General features: G+C 42.2%; 1 protein-coding gene across 7 annotated transcripts in view; it reads left to right on the forward strand.

The window, feature by feature from the left end:
* The window catches only part of DEAF1 (DEAF1 transcription factor), a 33,499-nt gene that overhangs the window by 5,981 nt on the left and 12,158 nt on the right, over nt 1-15,360 (forward strand). For 5 of the 7 annotated variants that reach the window (XR_007508579.1, XR_007508580.1, XM_049821283.1 and 2 more), the window contains exons 8-11: nt 1,724-1,852; nt 2,636-2,764; nt 7,273-7,523; nt 14,853-14,918. Coding sequence is in view for 4 of the 7 variants with exons in the window: in XM_049821283.1 (XP_049677240.1) it covers nt 1,724-1,852; nt 2,636-2,764; nt 7,273-7,523; nt 14,853-14,918 (575 nt within the window). In the remaining 3 variants the exon portion in view is untranslated. Of the gene's footprint in view, nt 1-1,723; nt 1,853-2,635; nt 2,765-7,272; nt 7,524-8,435; nt 10,277-14,852; nt 14,919-15,360 lie in introns of those variants that run through there. The other 2 variants (XR_007508581.1, XM_049821286.1) reach the window with 2 other exon arrangements.

The raw sequence follows: 15,360 nt of genomic DNA on the forward strand, positions 1-15,360 counted from the left end.
TATTTTTTTGCCACTTCCTTTTCACTGGATAGTTTTATTGGCTTAGCATCTTTAGCTGTTTTCACTTCCTATTTTGTAGAAACTAGCACAGTGTTGCCACATTGCAACTGCAAGCTGAGTAGGAAAAAGTGCAACTCAAGACCTCCAGGAGACTCAGTTTTAAGCATCCTAACATCCTTTTGCAGTGAGCAGTAGGGTTCCTATTTTGTTCTGAGAGAGGTCTGGATTATATTTCCCTCCTCTACCTGCTCTCTCAGCCTGGCATCGCAGGGGAAGTTGTGGAGTCCTGGCTGTGATCTGTAGTGGGTTTCAAGTAGGTTTTTCACAAATGACAATTGAGAAATTGCCTGCTTTTAAAATTAGGTTGAGGAGAAGGCTGGCCCTTCTCTGCTCTGCCAGAAATCTCCATGCCATCCCCTGAGCTTGATTTTTGTCCTTTAGAAGCTGGTGGGGGCTATGGAGTAACATTTGTGCTATTTCTTGAAATACATAGAAAAGTAGGCTCTAAGCAGCTGGAATGAAATCCAGAGCCTGAAAGTTGTTAATGAAAGAGGCAGAAAGTGATGCTTTCATCTGCAAATTCCTCTCTAACATTCAGGACACGCTTTGTTACTTACTGTTTTTGATCGTCAAACCATCTGTGTGAGGACAGAAATTAATTAGCAAGCTTATCCAGCTCACACGTTCCCATCACATTCATGTGTCCTCCTGCTCTCATCACACTAGCATCATCTGGATGGTAACATTACAAAGTGAATTGAGGAGGAAGCAACAGAAATCCAAAAAAGAACAGCCAAAAGTAAGATTAGATTACCAGCAGCAGCAGCAGGAAGAGAAACGCAAGGATTCTATAGAGTTCTGGGGGGTTTTTTATCCCTCAAAGAGGTTTAATCTTCATTGGTTAGTTAATGTGAGGTACTGTGAGGTGGTATGTTTGCTCATGCTGGCATCGGGAGAGAGGAGGACCTCTTGTTTTGGTAGTAGCCACATATTTCACCAGACACGAATCTGTAGCCTCAGTGTCTTAAAATTGAATTATTGCTTGTGAAAAGAACCTTCTGGCTGAGCAGTGTGCCACAGAATCAGCCCATTACCAGTTAATGGTGCCAAATCAATGAATCCTGTTTAAAAAAGGGTTTTAAATATTTTGGAGCCACTCAAGTATATTAATCCAAAAGGATTTTGTGACTTGTTCCTTGCATTGGCCAATCAATCTATCACTCTGTGTAGATAGACAGCTAAAATTGTCCAGCTAACCAAACTGCCATAGAATTAGTTGCAATCCACAGATTTTTTATGTTGATTTAAGTAGTAAGAACCACCCTTGCTAAAGTCATAATAAATTAGGATCAGCCAGAAACTGATGGGTTTTGTGGCCCCACTGAACCTTTATGGCAGGTGTTAAGTTATTGCTCATATAATAATTGAAAAGGTGGTGATTTGGGAGGCAGTATGTTGTAAGTGAACATTCTGGCCTCATACACCCAGAGAATAAACAGAGGCCTGCAGGAGGGCAGCAGTGCCTTTGGAAGCCAAATGGGACTTTTATTCCCATTTCCAATTGTGTTGGTCATAGGCATGATCCAAACTTGGATTATCAAAGGCCATTTACTGATCTGTGAGTTCTCTGACGTCAGATGATTCAGAACAGGGGTATCAACAGCTAAACAACCAAGGGCTCCGCGCTGAGTGTTAATTATGAAAGTACTTCTAATATTTCCAGTCACCGTGACTCCTTCTGGACAGATCACTACCTCCGGTGCTCTGACATTTGACCGTACATCGACAGTGGAAGCCACAGCAATTATCTCGGAAAGTCCGTCCCAGGGTGATGTTTTCACTGGAGCCACTGGTAAGAGTTCAGGTGTATATCTGCTAGACATCTGTGAGAAGGAGGAAAAAAGGTTTGGACACCCACTGCTATAGAAAGAAGCATTTTGAATACTGCATGAAGGATTTCTTTCTCAAGAGCTTACAGAGAGGCTATGTGTAACCTGCTGTCCTTCCTTTGAAATGATTTCAGCAGCTTGAAATCTTACCAGTTGCACAAAAGAAGTTAGAAGTTTTGTCCAGATGTTGCAGCTGCTAATGTACAACCTCTGCTGATTCCTAGGGTTTTATGGTCATCTCTGCCATTTTTTTCACTCCTCCTTTGTCCTAGAATACTACCAAGAAAAAGAAAACTAGCCAAGTGTTGAAACTAAGTGAAAAGTGCTGAATAAATGCTGAAAAATGCCAGAATAAATCAAAGAAAATATAAATGCATGACATATTTTTCAGTTCTTTCTGTTTAATTCATACATGGGGTTGTGAGCTCTGCTGAGGGAACTGTCCTGCTCTGAGAACTGTAGTCTGGAGTCCTGTGATTGTTGTAAATATATAGGTATACAGGAGGGAAGCCAGCAGTAACCTTTGCCTTTGAAAGTTAAAGCAGAGAGAGACGAAATCAGTACAAGGTTGCCTTGCTTGCTAACTGTGTAAGATCATGCTACTGTTTCTCATTTGCAACACCTGGAATTATCATAGACTGTAGGACTTTGTATAAAAAGTAAAAAAAAAAATGGGTGAAAGAAGCATAAGAAATGCCTGACAGCTGTGTTATACAGTGATTCATAATGCTGTTATTCTTCTGCAGTTCAAGATACCAATGTCCAGCAGCCTTGCCGGGTGAATCACCCAGAACCTCACTATCCAAGTTACCAGGACAACTGTCAGATTTCACCTTTTCCTGAAGCTGCACTGCCAACATCTCATCCCAAAATTGGTATGTTTTATGTCCGTCATGTGAGGCACAGCTAGCAGTGCTTGAATTTAGTCTCTAATCTTTTTTCTCAGCAAAGGTAAAGACTGAGGCAGAAAAATAAACTTTGCACTGTTTTGCTTACAAGTTTTGTGGTCATTAAGATTTGGGCAAGCAGATTTTCCACTCTGCAGAAAGTTTTTCACTCTCTTATTGAGAATTTTTATTTCTGCCAGAGGAGGCTGTTGTGATCCTGCTTCCTAAATCATCTTGCAGTCCCCTGCCTTTCCTAATGCTTTTGCTTCAAGGCTTTTGTCACCGCTTGGGCACTGTGGCTAAACATTTATTTAGTTTTTGATCTGAGGAGACCATCCCCTTTAAAATTATGTCACAGAAGGTTTTCTAAAAATTCCCACATCTCTTTGTGAATCCACTGATACATGCTGCAGGCAGTTTTGGGCAGGTTTGGTGTGCTGCTCTCGCATCCAATGTCAGTTTTCCATCCCTTAACACCGACATTTGTGCTGGAATGATAGGTGCTGGTTAAGAAGTGGCAGTGAGAGCCTGCCCTGCGGTGGTTAAAAAAAGAAGATGGTATGAAAAATGACAAATACAAATCAGCCCTTCAGTGTTTGATAGGACAGGTTAAACTGATTATCAAATATCTCTTCAAATGTAATTATATTACATAAACTTAATGACCTTTCATTTGTAGAGCTGACTGATAAATTAAGTGAACTACAATGCTATTTGACTGTTGCTGGTACCGATAGAAAAGGGAAGTGTGGAAGAAACTGGAATTGCAGACTTGGAGTGTTGCTCTTGCTTTATGTGTTTTTATCGAGCCTGGACAAGAGATAAAGCAGGGAATAGTTTGCCACTGGCTGGCTGATGGATTAGGCGATTTATAGGCCTTTTACTTCTCCAGTTTCTATGATTCTGTGAAGTTACTCTGATACTTACTGATCTCGCTGACGCAGAGGAGCTATAAGACAGGCAAGTTGTGATCCCTGTTACTGTTCTCTCAGACATCAAGAAAAGAGCATGTAAACATGTTGTATTCCTTTGTGCAGTCTGAAGTCTTTCTTTTTTAAAGCCTGTGTTCTCCCCTCTGTATGACCTTTTATTTACTTATTCAGAGCAGCACAGTGCATTCCTGCTCTGTCCAGAATGAAATCTTGTTGTTGGTTTTAAGCCTTAGTCAGATCATGATGTTACTAATTAAACATTGATTATTTTTTTTCACCAGTGAATACTTTCTCTTGACTGATATACCTATGCTAAAATGAGGAATTGGAAGTAATTCCCATTAGATAAGTTATCAAATGCCATGCTGGGATAAATATTGTGCTGGAAACGTAGCAGTGGGAAAGGCTTTTCTGCAAACAGCTACTGATAAGAGACTGGTTTATCTCTTACCCATATCTAAGTGCAAATAGTTCTACACCAGTCATGTGCAATTGATTGAAATTACTATTTTAATTAAGGGCTGTTGAGTGTAAAATGTCCATTTTACCTGTATGGTGAACTTGCAATGCTGTCAGAAAAGGTTGCACATCTAACACACAGGGATCTGCAGTACCGTGGGTTTTGAGACTTGATCTCTATCTCCAGATCTGTGCTGGATTCTTTTAGCTTTTGCTGCTTGCATGAAAAACTACCAGATATGACTTGAAAAGGGTTAAGGTGTTAATACACTTAAGGTAGTTGCTTTCTTGGAAGATACTCAGTATTCAGTGCAGTCTTGCAAAAGTCTTGTTTATCTGCTGGTGCTTTACTAAGGAGAGGTTCACTGTGGGTGGAATGCTGGAATTGCAGCCTGATACAGGAAAGTGTGTTGGCGTGGTGCTGTGCAGGGAAGTATTTACAGCTGATTTTTTTCAGAACAGTATTTACAGTTGAATTTGAAGTACCATTTGAAGTGTAGTCAAGAAGAATTTTTTCCTGAATGGGGTGTCTACTGTTCTATGTCTTTAACTAGGCTTTGCAGTTTGCTATTCTGTGTCCCCATCCTTCAGTGAGAGAGGGTTGAGGCTTGTTTCTGCCTTGCATTTTGGAGCCACCTTAGACAGACCAGCATGCCAATATCTGTGATGACATCCAAAACGGATTGTGATAGGAGACTGATAATAAAGTAATCTAGAATAAAGTGCCTTTGAGACCTGTATGTTTTGGTTTGTTTTGTTCAAGAACTTCCCGCTTAGTAAATTTCTTAATTCTGGTTTCAAGGAAGAGAATCTGGCTCCAATAATGGCCCATTTTAATGAAAACAATGGTCAATACCCAGCAGTGCCAGCTGTTTGCAGGGCACTCTCTCATAATGCAGCAGATGCTCAAGAACAGTGTTAGTGCATTATTTTCGGTAGCATCAGCAGTGGGGGAGCTGGAGGACAAGCTGCCTGGTAGAGGCGCAAGAGGTGTTAAGAGTAATGCTTCTAAAAGGAAAGCACACACCGGCCGGATGCGAACGGGATTTAAATGGCTCAGTGCTTCTGAAGTTACATTCCCCAATGCTTCTCTGAGGGCCATAGCATCCATCAGTTGGGATGGTCCTGGGTTTTTTAAATGAACGTGTCACTCACTGTTTAAAAATCAAGGAAGCTAATTGCCTTTTGGTGCCTGGAATACTAACAGCTCTTCCTCTGATAATGCAGAACTATGCAGGGAGGAAGTGGTTTCTCAGCCTGCAGTACTTACTGCTTTTTTGTGTGATGAATCATTCTGAAACTCCTACCTAAAGATGTGAGGAAAAATCCTGAAATAGACTATTAATAGATCTTGGGATGATAAGACTGCACAGCCCCAAAGTTGGTGGTGCCCTCTTTTTTTCTAGTAAACAATTTAGTGAGGAATTTAGAGGTCAGCTGTTGGTAGATATGAATGACTTGGACTTAATTCTATGGCAGATGGCGAGTATTTATTGCTAGAGTTAGAGTTAAATTTTGGAAAAAGTAAGGCCAGTAAAGCCAGATAACATTTGTTCCTGGAAATGTTGCCTGTGGTGAGCTTACACTGTGTGTTGTTAAGTTCCTGGATCGAGATTTAATTTCCTCACATTGTGGTCTCACAGTGTATATGCAAGCCTAGTGTTGTGAAAAGTAGATGTTTTAGTGACACAATAACTTGTTTTTTTGAAAAGTTTGCAAAGGTAAGGCTCAGACAGACGTTCGTTTTCTAGGACTTCAATTTGCTAACACAGGTTTTGGGAAAGGGAGGACTGCAGAGCCCCGACAAATTGAGGGGGCTGGAGGTAAGTTCAAGAAGAGTGTGATTAGATTACCAGAATAGGAGTTTAGCTGTGTTCTGGTGGCTTCCTACAAACTGCAGTTACTGTTAAGGTTATGGTTAGGATATGAAAAAGTAAAGGCTGCAAAACCTCAGTAATTGGAGGGTTTTTTCATCTTTTAATGTCCCCTGGAGTATGTTTAGAAGTTTTACTGGGCTTCCATGTTGTATTTTGTTTCATACCTTTTGCACTCTAGTTTATGGAAGACTGAAGAGTTGTAGTTAGGATTCTGGATGAAAGGGCCATAGACAAGAAATTTCTTTCTTGAAAACAGTTCAACACAGTCAATGTAAAGCAAATGTCAGGAGATGTAGTGTCTGAAACTAAAGCTTCCATCTGGACTGTACATTCACTCTCACCTTTGGGATTAGGCAAGGCAAGGTTTCAGAACTGCAATGAGCATTGCTGTTCAGACTACCGAGGATGTTTGAAACAGATACATATAGTCGTGAATACCTTTTGTTAAAATTTTTGGTGTTTCAGTGTGGTATGTGTGTGTTTTATGGCCACAGTTCGTTTTATGGGTAGGATCCAGGATGAAGGGGTCTGAAGAAATTACAGTTACTGAGGGGTTTTTTAAAGGGCTACCCAGCTGGAAAGTGCCTGTTTGTAATACATGTAATTTTGAGGTGATGATAAATGTCTTGGTTTTATTCCAGTCTTGGGCCAGGGTTATGGTTAAGATCAGAATTCGGGAAATGCAGGGGAGTGTGGTGTGGATCGGTGCCTGTTTTTTGTAGTTTTGCAGCCTCAGAATTGACACCTGTATAGTGACATCAGGGTATTTCAGAAAGGTATTGGGTCACTGAATGACTTCTTATAACTTTACTTAGCCATAGTTAAGGGAAAACATTAAGTGGAACATTGTAATGATAGTGCAGTCCCTGGGAATGCTGCTTTCACTGTATAATTGTGCCTATCTGCAGAAGTGCTAGGAGGTGTTAATTCCTTCCCCAGTAAACAATAGGGTCAGGAGTACATGTTCTATCCTCTGGGTTTGAGAGTGCCCCAAGGGCTTGTTCTGCACAGGCCAATTCTGTGCACTTCGGGTCACAGAAGGTAGATCTGTTTAGCAAAAACTTAGCTGGATTGGAAATGTTTGCTATTTTAAAACGCTATTTAAAGACGCTATGTAAAAAAAAGGCAACCAAACAACACAACAAAAAAAAAAAAAAACAACCCCCCCACTTTATGGAAATGAAATGCCCTAATTCTATACATTTTCTTTTTCTTTCTTTATATTCAGTGTTAACCTCGCTCCCTGCCCTGGCGGTGCCCCCCACAACCCCTACCAAAGCCATATCCCCTTCGGTGGTGAATGGGCTGGAAGTGACGGAGCAGCGGAGCTGGCTGTACTTGGAAGAGATGGTCAATTCATTGCTCAATACCGCCCAGCAGCTGAAGACTCTCATTGAACAGGCCAAACAGGCCAGCTCCTCCTTCCGTGAGGCTGCTGTCACACAAGCAAAAATTCAAGCTGATGTGGAGAGGAAAGAGGTAATTATGCTAGAGGAGGTGAGAAGACTTAGCCAAAGGCATCTTTTTGGCTGAGTGATGAACAGAGGAGTACCTCACTGGTTGTCACTGGCTGTAACAGTGGTAGCCCTTAGAAATTGTTTCTCAATGTCTTGATAGCAGTATTACCAAGAGAAATTTTTCCGAGTTACTCATATCGTGGGGAAAGGAATAGAGTGCTCTGGGATTCCAAGAGCTGTGGGTAGCAGGCTAGTAATACAAACTATTTGGTGTTACGAGTCCTGAGCTGTCCCATCAGCCATCCTTAAATTTCTGAGACATGGGCACTGAATCCTGGTATAGGAAAGATGGTGAGCGTTCGGCCGTGCGGTGGCTGCTTTCTTTATGTCAAGTGAGCAGGGTTATCAAAGAGGCTTTCGATGGCCCGAAGAGGCAGAGGGATAAAAAGAACAGCAAGCCATAGAGTTTATGGGGAAGATAAGCAGTAAAATTTAGAAGTGTCTTGCTGGGCATTGTGCAAGCAAAGCTGATCTCGCATGAGTCCTGTGGTAAGGCTGCAAGGCCGACTGGCTTTACAGGAGTATTGGCTTGTACCCAGTGGCCCTTTTCTCCTCTGTAAGGGATTATCTACAAGGACTGCCCTGTTCTCCCTGCTTTTCTTCTCTTTAATTGATGCATGGTAGGGACCCTGGATTCTTCTTAACACCAGCTCATGCATGCACCCTGAATCTGGCTCCATGCACTGCTGAATGCGATCCCCTTCTCCCCCTGATCCACAGCTGCTGGTGTGGACTTGAGGGAGAGAGGTGGGGGGCAATGTTCTGTGAAACTGGTGTCATTGTCATTAGCTGATGAACTCCCTTCCTGTACACCACACTATCTGCTGTTGCCATTGGCGTTATTGCTAACGTCAGCTTTCCACTGAATTCATAGGCACGAGTGTGCAGCAAGAGACCTTGAAGAAATGTGTGTGGGAAGACTTTGCTGAGAACTGAGAACCCCTATGACAGTCCTTGCAGCGTCTTTGATATTCTTTGCCACGTTGTCTCTGCTAAACTCTTCTGTACGCTGCATCCTTGATGTGCAGGTGTGTGATATGTTGAGAGTCTAATTCTTCCCTGCCTTCCACTTGGGCAGAATGGGTATTCATGCTGCTGTCCAGGTTTGGGCTGTCTGCTGCTAAAAAGCTGTGTATAGCATGGGATACCGAAAACTTGGAAGCTTTGACACAGTTTAGAGATGAACATCTGACTTTGTTTAACTTCGCTTTCTGCTCTTTTTCCAGTTTATGTGCTGTCTTCCCTTCTGTTTATCCTTACAGTGGTTTATGGAATGGTTGTTCAGAGTCCATTCCCCTCACCCTCTGATCCACATCCAGCTCACTTCAGTGTAATTCTAGTTTCTTCTTGCCCCGGGAATGGGGGTTAAATTCACTCCTGTGTATTGATTAAAGTGCTGGCTTTACAGGGCAAGGATGAGCACGTGTTTGTTTCCAGAGGATGTCCCTTTCCCACTAACTACCAAATCCCCAGTTACACAACTCGTGTGTCTTACCATTCTTACTGTGTAATGGGTACCTCAACAGTTTTTGTATTTTGATAAAAACACTTGCTTATGGTGCTATTTTTTTAATATCCAAATAACAATTCTCAAGCTAGCTGCTGTGTGCTAGCTTCTGGAACCATCTGGATGATACTGCAGATAGCTATTTCCGAATTCCTTCTAGTGAATTCCATTTTTGGAAAAAACTCTGGGTTTCTGGGTACAGGGCTGGCATTGGGAGCAATTACACAATTACAATAAATGTCAAGTAATTGGCTGTCTGCATTTGTGTTGGTCAAAGGTGCTTTTCTGATTTCATGAATGTTTTCCCAATTTCTAGTGCAAGTCTCTTTCCCACTCTGAGTATGCGTGTGGTCAAACTGCTTTTTTTGACAGTTAAGGTATGTGAGAGGGAGAAAGAGGTGTCTTCCTACCTTGGTGGTTGTTGATTTTTGCTGGATGAATTTAATACAAAGGAAATAGGTGCTTCATCACTACTTTGTGTTTGTTACGCTAACAGAACTTCCAAGGGCTAACAAACTGGGGGAACCTTCTCGCCACCTCCATTTGCACGAGTGGAGACAGTGAAGGCAGCAGTGTGGATGCTTCTCCGTAGGAGAGCCACCAATTTGAAGAATTTCTGTGCAGCAGTATGTTCCTAGGTATTTAGAAGTGAAAGGTTGTGTCATTGTATCAGAGCTGCTGAGCAAAGGCTGTACAACAGATTAAATTATAATAGAGCTGTAGACTTCGCAATTCCTGGAAGGGTGACTTAATACATAGCAGGATTAAAGAAATCTCTTGGGAGCAGGCTGGTTCCCAACTGGATACACAAACTTCATTGCCATGAGTGTAACTAATACATATCTTTAGTTTTCACAGCGGTGCAGAGCTATTCCCACAGTTCAGTGTCCCAGCTCTTGAGGATGTTGAGTTCAAGCACTTCTGATCTTGTAACTGTTCGTATACCTGACCATATCCCTCTGTCACCCCTGTGAAAGAGGGAGATGGCCTCTGCCTTCCGACAGAAGAGCAAGACAGGGCACTTGGGACAGCACTGTCTTTACCTGCCCTTCAGAGGAAGGCTGAAGTGGCGCCAAGTTTAAGCAGAGTAGAGAAGTGGCAAGAACAGCAAACACATAAGAAAACTCACTTGTATGCTAGTTTTGTTTCAGTCTTCCTAGATAGCAATAAATTAAGCATGAAGAATTTTTAAGCACAGCTTACATGCTTTGTTGTATACTGCAAATCATTTACTATATTGTGTTTCACTTATTATAATTATTTAATGAGCTTTGGAATTCATTAAATATCACAGAAGAGCCAGTCTGCTCCCATATAGCAGCAGTTCGGTTGACTTGGCTTTAAATACCAGAAGTTGTACTCTATACTGAGCAGTGGTAAGTGCTTGTGGGACTTGCAGAGCTCTGAACTGTGAAAGGCAGGCTTTTGCTCTGAGGTTTTTTTTCAGCAGGGGAGGCGTTTGTGCTGCCTGTACGCTTATGTTCTTATCTGTGAAGTCAAAGAGCGGACATCACTGTTCATTTTGGTCACGCTTGCTCATGGTATTATCCAGGACTATTCAAAGGAGTCTTAGGAGTACTTTATTCCCCTTGCTTCTATTGTTTTGAAGGTGGAAATGCCAACATCAGAGAGGAACTGTGGCAGGAAGGGCATCTGCTAAATGTAGCAAGGGAGAACCATAAAAAATTGTAAGTGCAGCATAAATTAGAAGCATCTACAGTCATGTTTCTTCCTTAAGGTGGCATGTCTAATCTGAATTTTGCAGGAGGATTGGATCCCTAATTGCAGTTCCAAACACATGGCGATACCTAGATACAGAGTCCTCAAAAGCAACTGGGGGGCTGAATTGGGAAGTGCTGAGCGTTCAGGCATCAGGCTGTACAGTAGCGGAATATCAATGCCTGTCCACTCTGTCACCCCTCTGACATAGGGGGTTTTTTCATTCTGCCTCCCTACTAGTACGGTTACAGCCATGTAAAGCCCTGTGTCGGGGTCTGGTGACATTCTTAGCTGTTCTGAAGAAACTATAGGTCAGATTCGAAGTGCTGGAGCTACAGGCTTCACCAACAGAGCTTTTCTTGCACATAATTTTGTAATTTGGAAGTCCTCACGTGCACTCTGTTGCTATCTTTGTCCTTTTTAATTTCTGTACATTTGTTTAAGGACCATGGTTTGCTAGGCAAATTCCAAGACTGAGGATCTCTTCTAAATTTTGTTTCCGTCTTTGCCACAAGTTATGTAGATGCCCCCGGGTAAGTCCTTGGCCTCTCTGGGCCTCAGAGCCTGCTCTTTAAAACAAGGAAAACACTTCCTTCGCAGAGGGCTTGCATACCAGTTTGCAAAGGGGTAGGATCGCTGGGTAAAAAGCTGTGTAAAAAAAGAATTAACCTTGTAAGTCCTGGAAATACGGGCAATTTGTAAACCCAAAATCTACAATTCCAGCATTTATGAAAATGTCTCCTTTGCAATAATTTCTTTTGAAACAAAATTGTTCTAGAGTCTAAGAAAGTGGTTAAAAATACTTTTCCTGTTGCATATGCTGTCTGCAGTATATACATGTGCCTGTTGATGATGAGAACTCCTCAGTTAATAAGCAGAGCTGTCACAGAGTTAGTTCCAGACACGAAGCTGACTGTTTAAGAAACGATGATGGCCATAAGCCTTGTGCTTTCCGTGTGTAAACAATAGGCACATATGCACCTGGTGCTCAGCCTGCGCACAGCTTTATATTGGCAAACACCAAATGTACGTTACATTTATGTTACTTAGAAGTCTTGGGGAATGACATTCTGAAAGAAAAGCAAACCATAAATCCTCCAGCTCAGTGTTTATATTAACTTCTAGAATGCGTCATGCTTATTGCAAAAAATGAAAATATCAAAATATTTGTAAGCTTTTTCTGAATGTCAGCATTTTGCATGGGGATTCATTATATACAACTGCTCTGTCAGATCTTCTTGCATCTGTTAAGAAAAAGTTCTCCACCATCGTTATTAATTAGCTTGTGACTGTATCTCATCCTTTGGTTACTATCTGAACATTGGGTTTGCTGCATTTTTTGATTTAGGGAAAAACATTTAGGAAGAGAGTGAGTGGGGCAACAAATGCTCAGTGTCTCTTGCAAGAGATATTTGACAATTTGCAGGACTCGCCCAAAAGGAATGGATTAAAGAAAGTGCTTTACACAGAGGTCTGTGTGCTTTGGCAATGTAATTTTTTTGAGTGTGCGTTAAGCCATCGTTTATATCAGCTAAACTTTAGGACAGGGACAATACATGAACTCACCAAATTCTGTGCCAGAAGACATTGCTGGAAGATAATAAAGATATTCAGGAAATGTGTTAAACAGTTTTTCTGTATAAATTTAAAAGAATCAAGTATTGAAATCTGGCGTGTTTTAATTGAAATAGCCCTCTGTGTAATGCAGTGATGCCTTCAGAGCCCAGCCCGTTTGAAAACAAGGTGGAAGATTAAATCAGCTAACAGCTGGACCATCTGAATTCTTTTTTAGAAAGATTAAAACAATTCAGGGCTGGAGAGTATGAAATTAACCTAAAAAGGGTTGGCATTTAAGAAATGTAGCTCTACTAAGCAAATAATGGCTTGTGTACTCCAAAGTAGCAATGAAAACAGTTGAGAATTGGAGGTTACCAGTCTTCTGCAGCTGTTTTGTAAGAGATCTGGATGTGTCTGCCTTGATCCTCGCTCTTATCACACTTTTTCCTTCTCCATAGTTTGTGCATGGCTTGAATTCTTCACACCATGGTCTGTGCAGAGCCAGAGGACTCACTATGGGGATAGATAAAAAGGAGGCAGGATGGGGTTTAAATGCGTGGTTTCCATCAGCAGGTTTCGGGGTCTGAGAGCAGAGGTGGAGGAGCTGCTGTGGCTCAGACAAAGACGGTGATGGCTGGACTTCCTCTTGATGTCTTTCTCATTGGCAGTCTCCCTGGGGAACAGGAGTAGCCACACTTGCAGAGGATGAAGTGGAGTCTGGTGGTGGGAAGGGTTTTAATTCTGGAGCTGCAGCACTTTATCAGAACTGGAATTCAGCATGTTCAGCCCTGGCACTGTCTCTGTACAGGCTGTTGCAGAGGGAACGGTGCTAGCAGGGATTTTGTGCGCAGAGGTTTTCAAGCTGGCTTGAAATGCTAGCTCACCACATGTTTTGGCATCTGTATTTCCGCTTTCTTCGCTAAAAAGTTTAGAATCATTATGCAGTCTTCCTAGGCCAGTACTCTTAACATGGGTCATTTGTCTTTCACTTAACAGTGGAAACCTTGTTTTAACCTTTCCTGAAGAATCTGCAGTTTCCTGCCAGCCCAGTTCCCTGCCTGTGTGTGGGGTGGCACAGGGCAGAGGCTGCAGCACGAGGCGTGGAGTCCCAGCTTCTCCAGGGCCGGTGCTCGCTGACATTAGTGATTCTCTCAAGAATCAAGGTCATTTTCTTCCTGAGACACAGCAGGACTGATTCTTAGGCCAGAGGCCACGTCTCAAGCTTGCCAGTATATTCCCTGTCTTCACAAGAATGCTTATGGCTTGGACACAATTTTGGTTTTCAAAGCAGTAATTTTGAAATTTCCATACACGCGATGCACACTTTGCCTATGCAGTACTGGAAGCACTGGGGATGCTGTGCATGTGTCCTGTCTTGCTAATTAGCCTGGTCTTGCTATTTGTCAAATAATGGCAGAACCCAATCACATCCCTTGCAGTCTACAGCAAGAGGTTTCCCTGCCGCCTCCTCCATCTCCCTAGAGTTTTTAATTTGAATTTGTGTCATGGTAATATAAAGGTTTTGAAGGTTGTGATTTCACAGGAGAATAAATACTGTGATGTCAGGTCATAGAGGCACTTATAAATTAAGCCTTTAATCTCCTTATATGTTGGGTCCTACTCCTGGATAAACCTGCTTTGCCTGAAGGTGGGGCTTCGGCTTTTTTCTTACTTTTTAACTGTTCCTAATAAATTTAAATCGGGGTTAGCACATAATCAAATTGGGATTGATTTTGAATTCCTTTGGTTTAGGACTCCGGTCTCAGCAGCATTGGCTGCTGAACGTGGCAAGGCAATAGGTGGAGCAGCACCTGGTTGGACTTGAACTGGTTTGAAGTAAATCTGCAACACACCCCAAGCGTGCTTTAAAAGTCACCTCCAGAGGACTGATTAATTAAAAAACTGTTTGAAAGCCCTTTTATGCTTCTATTAAAAGCAGGAATAATGGTTATGTTTGATGCTGTTTCTAAAGTCTTGCATGTGTTAATTTTGTCTGGTTTTTTTTCCTCATCCATTCTGTTGGGCTAAGCTCATCCCTACAGACTCTTTTGTCTGTTAATGGATTAGGATCACTGGACTCAACCCAAAATTTGGCCCAAGAAGATGACACTTGCCCCTATTACCTTGGCATTTTCCTCATGTTTCCTGTGCTAACTTTTTAGGCTCTCATGTGTTTGGGGTGCAGTTTCCTCGTGGCAATTAAGCCACCTGTTTTAAGAAGGAGTGCTTGGCTGGATGGAGTGGGGAAAGTGGGGTTTGAGTAAATGCTGTGCTTAACTGGCAGTTTGTGACCTCAGGCTGTTTTCTCACAGACTTCTTCATCTGTCTCCACATAAGGGCATAGTATCCCTCTCTTGTAAGGGCAGAGTGAGGTTCCTCTTCACCTGCAGTTTTGGGCTTGCCAGAAGCAAGCTTAGTGTCAGGACCCTCCATACAGAGCACCCTTTTCAACCCCTCACGTCATACTCTGGCTTTGAAATGACAAGTCTGGTGTATTTTTCCTTGCAGCAATATCAGAACCAGTTATTTCAACAAACAGAAGATGTGGATGGGAAAACAGAAATCATCATCAAGGTAAGCTGGGGATTTCTCATATTTTATGAGGAGTCCTTTGTTCTTTGTCTTGTTCCATTTAAAGATGCAAAGTTTTTTGTCATTGCTACAGAAGTCATGTATTCTGTATCTGGCCTTGCCTTCTGGCAGAGATCTGAGCTGACCTAGCAGGACTAATGCTCTGTTTGAGCAGAGTGTGTCCCCTTTCCCAAGCCTTCCAGGTTTTCACAATCCTTTATTGTCATCTGGCCAGGTTAATCAATCATCTCACTCACCTCTGAGTAATGGTATTGCAGCTGTAATGGATGGCTGTCATTGAGGTGTGATAGGAAGGAAACTCTCCTCCTTTTTGTCCTGTGAGCTGGTTTTCAAAACTACATGGTTCCCTCTGGCTTTCGGAATAGGAGCATGAGCTGAGTTAGTTCAGGAGCCATGATATAAGCCCCTACAGGTGTATGTGTTA

Source organism: Accipiter gentilis, chromosome 17, assembly GCF_929443795.1.
Source record: "Accipiter gentilis chromosome 17, bAccGen1.1, whole genome shotgun sequence".
Taxonomy (NCBI): domain Eukaryota; kingdom Metazoa; phylum Chordata; class Aves; order Accipitriformes; family Accipitridae; genus Astur; species Astur gentilis.